Raw genomic sequence first — 10142 nt, forward strand, 5'->3', positions numbered from 1 at the left:
GCTCCCCTGCGGCCGCCGCCAGCCCAGAGCCCCGTTGGGGGCCGTGGCGATGCCGTGCACCCCCAGCCCGGCCCCGGGAGCTGTACCACCATCAGTGTCTCGCTCCAGCCCCGCAGGAGGGGCAGGGCTCAGCACACTTTGCTCCAGTTGGGCACGTTAAACACGCCGTGTGTCCCCCGGCTCCGAGGGGGCTCCGCAGGCTGCGCGTCCCACGGGCAAACCACCTGCACGCCAAAGCCAGCAAACTGAGCACAGCCTTCCCCAAAACTCAAGGGTGGCGAGGCTGGGAGGAGGCTGTCATTACTCTCTAAGAATTAATGAGGAAGAGCCGGAGGAGCGTATTTAGTGAGAAATGCCAGTCATTCCCCCCTGAGAATACATTAAACCACCTTCATCACACTGGGGTATTTCAAGCTCCTCCGCCCATATAGGAAACCCATTCATCAGCAAGGAACTGCTCGCGGGAAGGAGCCCGAGTCCCAGCTCTCCGCCGCTGAGATGCGATTGCAAAGCAGCAAACCATGTCAGCAGCCCGGCACCCCTGCGGGAGCATCCTCCGGGGGCTGACAGGACATCCGAGCGCTGTCCCCGGGCAGAGCAGGCACCGCACGCTGCCCTGTCCCTTTGCACCCCCTCTGCCAACACAGCTAGTGCCTGGTACTCGGGCTCTCCCACCTCCTAAAGCAGAGACATTAACTCGGGTAGTGCTGCAAAGTGCGCACTGGAAAAGAATCAGCGCCATAGCATCATTTCGGTTGAAATGAATCTGGACACCCTTACCCCAAGCTTCTGCTCAGAGCAGGACGAGCTCCCAGGTCAGCCCAGGCTGTGCAGGACCTCGTCCAGTCGAGCATTGAAAATCTCCAGGACTGGAGCTTCCCTGGCCCCTTTGGGCACCTGCCCCGTGCTTCTACTGCCAAAAACTGAGCCGGGGTACCGATGCGGCACGCGCCCACCAGGTTGCCATGCCTGTTTCCAAACGGCAGAGTCTGCCAGCATGAACAAGCCCTTGGCCTCTCCTGCTCCACTTCCCATCCGAAAGGAAGGAGGGAAGCGTTCACAATGTTTTAGCTTCCACACACCTTGGAAGCATCAGGAGGTTCGTGCAAAGAAGGATTATTTATGAGTGTGACTGGAGCTGTCCCAACCCCAGGCTCCCTGCAGCCCGGCATTTATCAGCGCTACAAGGATAAACGCAGCACGCAAGGATGCCATGATAAATGCAGGCAGTTTTCTACCGAGTCATCATGTCCTGCAACAGCTGGTGAGCACAAAAGGCGCGAACAAAAATTGTAGCAAGGACTGCAAGAGAGTTAAGAAAATCTACAGCCCTGTCTGCAGTCCAAACAGTGATGGAGATGATTATTAATTAATCACGCTCTTTGGGGAGAAAGAACCAGTAGAAGGGCTAATTAAAAGAACCTACAGTGGAGGGCAAAAGATTATTTATGATACCAGGTAACAACCCTGCTACTTTTTCTCTCCTCCACAGGCCCAATGGGAAGGATTAACGGGACGAATTGTCTTTAATAAAACCAGTGGTTTACGGACAGATTTTGATTTGGATATCATCAGCCTCAAAGAAGATGGTCTCGAAAAGGTAGGCAGGGTTTGTCTTGCCTGCATATGGCTTAGTCTGACCCCGACACGCGGGCAACAGAGAAGACGGTCGGTGCTTGCATTGTCCCCATGTTTTCTGTGTTCTGTCTGAAAGGATATTTACTTTGTGGGAGCTCTCAGATCCTTTTCCATGCCTCATCCATGACTCACTGGCCCCCAAGCGAGGTGCGTGGGACTGCAGTGAGCTGCAGCAGCGCTTGTGGCACTTCCCTGGGACAGTGGAAGCAGAAGGAACTTTCTGAGCAGTCATTAACCTCTCCCTGCCCAGGCCAAAGTTGGAAGGAGTGAAGGCTGTCCCCATGCCCCATCTTGCTGGGCTTGCTTACAAAGCATTGATTTTTCCCTGAGGAGGCAACAGCTCTTGAAAGCATCATCTCGGTGTGATTTCCCACAATGAAAATTGCCTCAGGCTCGGAAATGGCACCAGCTTATTACAGCCTAGGTTTTGCAGGAGGACGCAGGGTGTGGTTTTGCTTATTTCCTCTCTGTGTTACCTAAGGGACAATAAGGAAAGGAGCAGAGCGCGGCTTTGCCGGGCTGGCTGGAGGGGTCTCATTCGGCGGCCGCATTTGCCCGGCCGGCCAGAGGAGGCACGGCACAAAGGCTGCCGCCGCAGGTCCTCCTGATGAGTGCGCATCTCCTCTGGGCACAGGAATGGGATGCTGATACGCAAATCTGATTCTCAGGTGTTCGTGGGGATTTCATTTCCTTTTCTTCAATTACTTTCAAAAATAAAAGGCGCTAGGCAAAGTTCCTAGAAGACAGGTTTCAAGGTGAGCTCAGTTTAGGACAAAAGGGAGCAGCGAGCGGCCGAAGTGCGGAACGCGCTGCGCAGCTGATGCCAACAGGGAGCAATGCCCGGGGGCTGCGCCCTAATCAGGCTCCAGATAGCGGCGTGCGAGGCCACCGAGGGCGCCGGGAGCCTGACCCCTTTTGTGAGTAACTCTGAGTCCCGTTTCTGCTGAAGGTCTCTCGTGGATTTACAGGAGAAAGTTGGCTACTGGGCAGCAAATCCCTTTCTAGAGCAGCGTCTGCTTTTCGGCAGGCGCGAGGTGCCTGCTGGCAGCGAGGGACGAGTGCTGAGTCCTGTAACCTCTGGGCATGGGGACAGGTTATGCTACCGCGGGAAACGCCAGCCGGGAGCAGGGGGAGAGAAATTTCAATTAACCATGCAGCAAGCGGCCCAACAGGCACAGATGACTTTTCCAGTGAAGGCGGGGGAATTAATCAAACAGTGCGGGTAGGCAGCCCCCGGAGGCGGGAGGCAGCAGCCTGAGCAACCCCCCTGGTCCGGAGGGGACGGATCCTGCGCCGTGAAACTCCCTGGGACCAAACCGCCTGACTTCCCCATCCCCCTTTTTTACAGCTTGTTTCTCCTTCGCTTCGAAATAAATTGTTGCCGCGCTCTCACACCACAGCAGTAGCTCTTTGCTTCACGTAAAAACTCTCAAGGTCACCACAGCACTCTCCTAGCGGGTATTTTTTGGTGTCAAATACAGAATAAAGAAAACATTTCAAAGAAACCCAATGACCTTCAGTCTCGGCTGCGATCAGCAGAGCCTGGGCAGGAAGACGCCATCCCCTCACAAGACCCGAGCAGGAGATGGTCCTTGTAGCTTGACTTCTTTTTTTACAGAATATTTTGTTTATAGAGTAAACCAAAAAAACCCCAACACATCTTTTTGGGGCACGGTGGCACTGGCGGACTGCTGGAGAGCTGCGTTGGTGGGATAATAGAAAAATGCGTGAGTGTTTGGATACCGCGTGAATCTAAGCCTTTAAGTACAAGCACCGTCTCCGTCGGTCATGCGAATGCTCCGAGGTGCACTGGCGGAGAGCCGGCACCAGCTGTACTCATGGCTGTCGTGCGCCCACGAAGCCCCGAGGAGCCCCTGATGCATGCTCCGTGCAGCCGCTCGACTTCCACCTCCAGCAATTGGGAGATTTCACAGTTCCCACCATTATTTTTTTAAAGCTTCTTGTCAACTCTAGAGGGGCTTTAAAGTATCGATGTCAAACCTCTGCTGAAGCTGGGTTTGTGTCAATAGTTAAGCTGAAATAACCAAATGCCAAACTCCAACCAAATCCCATCCGCGTTGCACATTATGTCTCATAGCTTATGTTTGTTGAGCTTTAGGATTGAACTCCTGATCCTTACACCTCCTGGATGTTCCAGGGACTACGGGAGTATTAACTAAAGCTAATTACATGTAATCTGCCTATCTGACTTGCACAGTTCTCTTAATGCACTTCTTTCCTTTTTCTTCCCTTTTCTTAATATTTTAAACTGATTAATTCAGCCTGAAGTGCCGCATATTTCATTTTCTTAAAGAAAACTTCGCAAGGCATAGCTAACCGAGTCGGCAGTGCTGCTAGCAGGGGCCTCTTAGGTTTCATTCTTTTCCCATGCACAATAACAATCTTCTGACATAGGAGCTGTTGCGTGATCGAAGGCAGAGACGGGAGATGGCTTCGGTTTGACCTGAAATATTTAGAGCCTTTCACAAAGTTCATGGAAATTCTTCCAGGATTGATGCCTTTTTTTTGCCAGGCAGCATTGCTCATTACAAAGTCTCTTTTTGGGGAGGCATTAAAACCAAGTTCTCTCCTTGGACTGCTCAAGAGGTTGAAGAATCTTAAAAATAGCAATAAACAAAATACCGGAAGTTCCTGCTCCCCCCGTGGGTTTGAGCCGTCTGCCCATGGTTTCTCTCCGAGTCCCATCTCACAGTTTGACCCTGCAGACGGGTGGGTCTGTTCCCATTTCCAGGGGGAGGTTGTTTTTTCTCACTGCCAGGCTGGCTACATGGCCACCCTGCTCCATTTCTTGGCAGCAATCCCATGTTCCTCCAGCTTCCCTGGCATTTTATCTCACCGTCACAGTCCTTTAGCCAGTCCTGCCTTCACAGTTTGTTCTGAAGCCTCCCCTGCACCACAGGGATCAGGTTAACAGGCTTAGACTTGCCGGGATGACTTCTCTTAAACAGAGACCTGGTTTGCTTTTTCTGGGTCAATAGACTTCTTCAAAGTCCAATAGTTTATTAAAATTGACAGCTTGAGAAAAACAGAGCACCTCAAATTGATGAGTCTGCTGCCATCCCCTCCTCCAGGCTTCATACCAGGACCGAGACCTCCCATCGCGAAGGACTCCCCCGACGGGGTGACCAGGGCCCTTCCAAGGGGATGGGCTAGAAACGGCCATCCAGAGCGCAGAGGGCAGGAACGGCCCCTACCGGGGATTTACAGAGCTGGACAAGTCATTTTTAATTTTCCCCGCCAAGACAAATTGGTGAGGAAATAAAAAAGAAAGACAATGGCCTCATATTTGTGTATGTTTGCTTTTGTTCTGCTTTATCCTTGCCCAGAGCATGGCATGGCTCGATTCTTTGCTCCGTAGAGTACCTTTGCCAATTGTTCATCCAGCCCCTGAAGTCCAGGCGTCGTGGTCTCTTTCATGCACCCGCACCAGAGTAAGGGTGGCTTATACGTGTGCAGCTGGAGTGACCTGCAGCTGAAGGGTTAATGCCAATCTATGGAAGTGATACAAGATGATAATTTCAGCTTTGCTCCTGTTTACTGTAAATGAAAGAAGCAGGTTCCCTTTTCCGGGCCCGTAGGATGCTGAGAGCAAGTGAGCAATGTAAGCTGGGTGCTCACGTGTGTGTTTGCTTTGTTTCAGGTTGGAGCATGGAGCCCTTCTGATGGTTTGAACATCACCGAGATCTCCAAAGGACGGGGGCCTAACGTCACAGATTCGCTGAGCAACAGATCTCTAATTGTCACCACTGTCCTGGTAGGAGATGCGAGCTGGTCTTCTTCCTCCACCCACAGATCCCAGGGATATATGTTATCTCTGAAAATTCATAGCACCCCAGTACGGATCTGCTAGTCCCTCTGGAAAGCCGAGCCAGGGCACAGAGAGCCCCCGTGCGTGGGCTGGGGTCAGCAGGGCACTGCGATGCCCATGCGCCCGCACCGAGGTGACCGGTGGCACCCTCCGATGCCACCGCTCCCGAGCCGGCTGCCAGCCGACACGTGCCGGACGGTGAGGCTGGCACAGAGCAGATGACCCGCGCAGGTTGCCCGTGCCCAGGAGGCTGCTGCCCATCTCGGCTGAGCTCCTCCACGCAGCTGCCCGGCCGGATCCCCTGTCCCTGCTTGCTCCCCGCGTGCCGGAGGCCCCGGGAGGTTTGTGCCTGCCGAGCTCCGGGGAGGCTCCGAGTCGCCCGTTTCCCACCAGCGCCTGGGCAGGAGCGGCGGGCACTGCCTCCCTCAGACAGGAGCGCTCTTCCTACAGCAGAAAATACTAAGAACAAGCAGAGCCCCTGGCTTAGCTGTGACAATCGCGTTTCTCTCCCCCTCTTAAGTATGTGTTTGATAAACTAGCGAAGAGTAATGCCATTATCCAGCAAACTACGGCGGCTTTACAGGTCTCCTCCGCTTCCAACTGTCGCGCTGCATCTTGTTCTCACGTTCGCTATTGGATTTGACAGCAGGCATCAGATCAGAATGAATTTTTATTTACTATCTAATGAATTATGACTAGTGGCATTGGTTTCTGTACAGCTGCATTACACAGTGCAGGCTCATGGCACATCATCGGGAAGCAACAAAACCCACCAGCCCTCGGACAGCCTACCCACAGTTGGGCCCCAATTACGGGTTTGCCTATGGAAATTTTCTGGCCCTTTTTGTGTTCCATGTTTTCAGGGAGCACAAAGGTGCAGCTGGGGATGCATTCCCCAGTCCAGAGCAGTGGGATCCCTTGTGATGTCCTTGCCTTCCCGAAAGGACGTGACCTGACCGAGTGGGGGGTTGTATTATAGAGGGAACGGGACCAAGAAAGTGCCCAGAGGAGAACAGGGGAAGGAAACGCTTGGTCCGGGGCAGAAGAAGGGCTGGAACCAAAGGTCTTGTATCACTTCGCAAGAGGTTAGCAGAATGGAGGCAGGCAGAATGTGAGCCAAATACAGACGCTGCTGCAGGTCTCCTTGTAAATTAGCCACCCCTCTAACGAACCTCCCATCCATCACACAACATTTGTTCAATGAAACATTTGCATGGAAGTCCCTCTCGCCAAGAGTCAGGTACAGGCGCAGCTCATCAGCCACGCTCCGTAGCACACCGCCCTCGTGTCTCACCATGCAGGGGAGAAAGGAAAAGTTCCTCCCCTTCCCAGTCCAAAAGTTTTCTACCCTGCCAGTCCCACGAGGCAGTGATGGCTCGTGCATACGGGGCAGCGTCGCTGTGCTGTCTGCACGAGCAGCGTGGGCGGCAGCGATGGCTGCCCACTGGCTGTGGCGTTGAAATGAATCGTCACTCCGGAGCTCGGCAGAAGGAGTAGAGAAACACAGAGCAAAAGGCACGCAGCGATTCAGCGTGCAGCAGATTGTACGACTGCCTCTGTTGAGACCCTTGCAGCACCGCCTGTGCGCTCAGGCACCACACATGCACACAGTTTGCTTTTTTTTTTTTCCCCCTTTTGCATTTAAGCACTCCTGGTGTGTTCAGAAAGCAGAAATTTAGGTCCTGTTTTTCTAACAGGCCAAATGGAGAGACCTGCCATGCCGGGTTGAGTGCATTTCAGCCAGGAAACCTGAAGTGCTGCCAGTACCCATGCACGGGACATGCAAGGTTTTAGGGCAACATGAATAACACATCAGACCAAGTCGCTCCCCGGTGGAGCCTCGGGGTCAGCTCTAAGGGAATTGCTCAAACTGTACTGTGGTTGGAGAAAACCAGGAGTTACACAGTGACTCCTCCCCCCCCCCTTTAATTAGCGCGGCGTGCAGCACGCTGGGGAGGTGCCTGGGGGGCGGCTGGTGGCACTGGGGGAGGCTGCAGGGCCGGCAGCAGAGCTGCCCACACCGAGAGCGGGGGGGACACTGGCCTGCGGGGTGAAGCCGAGGGACAGCAGATGGGTTCAGGGCTGGAATATCAGTGCAGGCTGTATGGGCGGGCCTGAGGGAAACCGGAAAAGCAGCAGCTTGTCAGGGGCAAGACGCATGGCCGGAGCTGTGGAAATGTCGGGGTCTAGGGTGCAAGAATCACTGCACCTCGCGGCTTAATGCAGAGTGATGGAGCCAGGAGGAGACCTGTCAACCATCTGCCCTTGACATGCTTTTTTCGAGCAGCATTTTCATCTGGTGCTCCACGAGCATGTACAAATTGCCTAACGTACAGGGTGAGATCGGTTCCCATTAATTGCGCTGCACCTTGGGCCTGCACACGTGCCACGGGGTATCCACCTCAAAACCACGGCTGTCTTGCAATTCCCTTGCCCGCAGGAGGAGGAAATGTGCCCAGACCCGAGTTCTGCAATAATTACATTTTCATATACTGGATTCTAAAAAATAAAATACAACCCTAAATTTTATTTGCATTTGCAACACCCCTTTGTACTTTTGCACTGGTGTAAATGATTGCAGAAAAGCCATTGGAGGAACCTTTAAAAGGAAAATCATGAAAGGTTATTTTTTCCCCTTTTGCTCATATTGCAGTGACTTGTTGGAAGAGAAATATTACCCCAGCAGCCAGCGCCAGTCTCCCCAAGCAATATGGGAACTGTGAAGTTATGAAATTGAGGGCACCTTCACTGAGAAATCGATTAGCAAACCGAGAGAGCTTGCGAATTGGATGTCTGGCCATTTTCAGTAATAAATTGTGAAATAGTCCGTGAATAAGTGGTTCACAGAGTTCAGAATTACCCCCTAGGAAATGTTTGAGACCTGGAGATACATTACTGAAGCGAGTGGCGTCCTAATGTTCAGTGCTTCGGCTGTTAAATATGTATGTAATCCCTACAGCGCTTCCCAAAATTAATAGTGCTTTATGGCTGCTCTGGAGCCGGTGTATTCACACCAAGATCCGTAGGTTCAGCTGATTCACAAACAAAGCACTAATTCCAGAGAAGAGAGCTGAGGCGGCGGCCAGGGAGAGCAGGGTTTGACCGAGCTGCGCGTGCCAAGCTAAACTCCATAGGCACGATGCTATCAGTTTTGCTTTATCATTCGGCAAATGGAGCCTCACGTGCTCCCTCATCCCCTCCCTACCCTGCTCCGAGGCCGAGCAGGCACTCGGGTCCCCCACAGCAGAGGTGGGGGCTGACAGGTCATGCTGGAAGACAGGGGCCTCCAAGCTCCAGGCTGGCCCAACCCAGCCCAGGGTGCCAAATGCCCTCCTGGGCATGCCCACCCGAGGCAGGGCGCCTGCCCCCACCAAACCGGGCATCTCGGTAATACCCGAACCAGGGCTCCAGACCTTCCCTCCCCCGACTTCAAGCCCCGCTGTCCTCAGCACCCCAGCAAGGCGGCTCAATCACCAGAGCACAACATGAGCCCTCCCTGGCCACCCCGCGGGCAAGGACAGTAGCCTTGCAGATACCTTCACATTCCAGCCATGTGCCGGCTGCTGCTGATAGCTCATCCCCCCGCCTCCGAGCCTTGCCTGCTGCCTGCTGCAATCTTTTGCCATTTCCGTCTGTCCTCTATGTGTTTCCTGCCTCGGGCTCCCCAGTGTCCCTCGTCCTCGGGGACTGCCCAAGCCTGATCTTCACCAAAGGGCTGTGCCGTTCGCTCTGTGTTTGCTCACTTCACCTCCGCCCAAGGGGCAGGGATCCACAGGGCAAAGCCTGCTCTAAAGCGCTTTATTCGTTATTTTTCACTTGTGCTGGTGCTTGACACCGCTGTGATTAAAGACCCCCCCCAACCTTCCCACGGCAGGCGCAACGGGAGCAGGCGGCAGAAACTCTCTCGGGGCAGCAGCAGCAAGGCCCCGTACCCCATCAGCTACTGCCGGCCAAAAGGAAAGCAAACCGAACGGGGGAATGTTTTGGGCTGGCCACCAGCCACGCGTGGCTCCTCGCCCTGCATTTAACCCACCAGCCTCTTGCTCGCTGCAGCTGCAGCCAACGGCGGGTGCTGCGCTGGGGTTCGGCCGCGTTTCTGCTGCGCAGAACCTGGGGTTGGATCTGTCCTCCCCCCTTTTATTGTTCCTCCCTACTCTCCATTTCCAGAGCATGAAATGGTTGTTTTTCTCCCTGAAATCCTACCAAATGGAAAACAGTTGGCTGCTCAGAAGAGACAAAATTAAATTTTGTGGGGTAAACAAGGTTGCTAATTAGCTGATATGCTGTGCAAAGTTAATTTATTCCCAACATGTCACGGTGCCAACCCTGCTTGAAGAGCCTGCGCCTCGTGGCTCAGGCTGGCCCGGGGCGGCCCTGCCTCCAGCTGGAGCTGGGACCACAGCCGACCCCTAACGGGGACTTTTTGCCTTCCCCTGTGCAGGAAGAGCCCTTTGTCATGTTCCGTAAGTCCGACACGGCCCTGTTCGGGAACGACCGCTTTGAGGGCTACTGCATTGACCTCCTGAAGGAGCTGGCCATCATCCTGGGCTTCACCTACGAGATCCGGCTGGTGGAGGACGGGAAGTACGGGGCGCAGGACGAGAAGGGGCAGTGGAACGGCATGATCAAGGAGCTCATCGACCACGTGAGTGAGGCCCATCCGCGGCGCGGGCGG

At 54.0% G+C, this 10142-nt stretch overlaps 1 protein-coding gene across 1 annotated transcript in view; it reads left to right on the plus strand.

Annotated features, from left to right (window-relative positions):
* The window catches only part of GRIK3 (glutamate ionotropic receptor kainate type subunit 3), a 53176-nt gene that overhangs the window by 16137 nt on the left and 26897 nt on the right, over positions 1 to 10142 (plus strand). The window contains exons 7-9 of the mRNA XM_035895513.1: positions 1493 to 1600; positions 5300 to 5413; positions 9909 to 10112. Of these exons, the coding sequence (XP_035751406.1) occupies positions 1493 to 1600; positions 5300 to 5413; positions 9909 to 10112 (426 nt within the window). The remainder of the gene's footprint in view (positions 1 to 1492; positions 1601 to 5299; positions 5414 to 9908; positions 10113 to 10142) is intronic.

This window comes from Egretta garzetta, unplaced genomic scaffold (assembly GCF_000687185.1).
Source record: "Egretta garzetta isolate BGI_Z169 unplaced genomic scaffold, ASM68718v1 scaffold66, whole genome shotgun sequence".
In the NCBI taxonomy this organism is placed as follows: domain Eukaryota; kingdom Metazoa; phylum Chordata; class Aves; order Pelecaniformes; family Ardeidae; genus Egretta; species Egretta garzetta.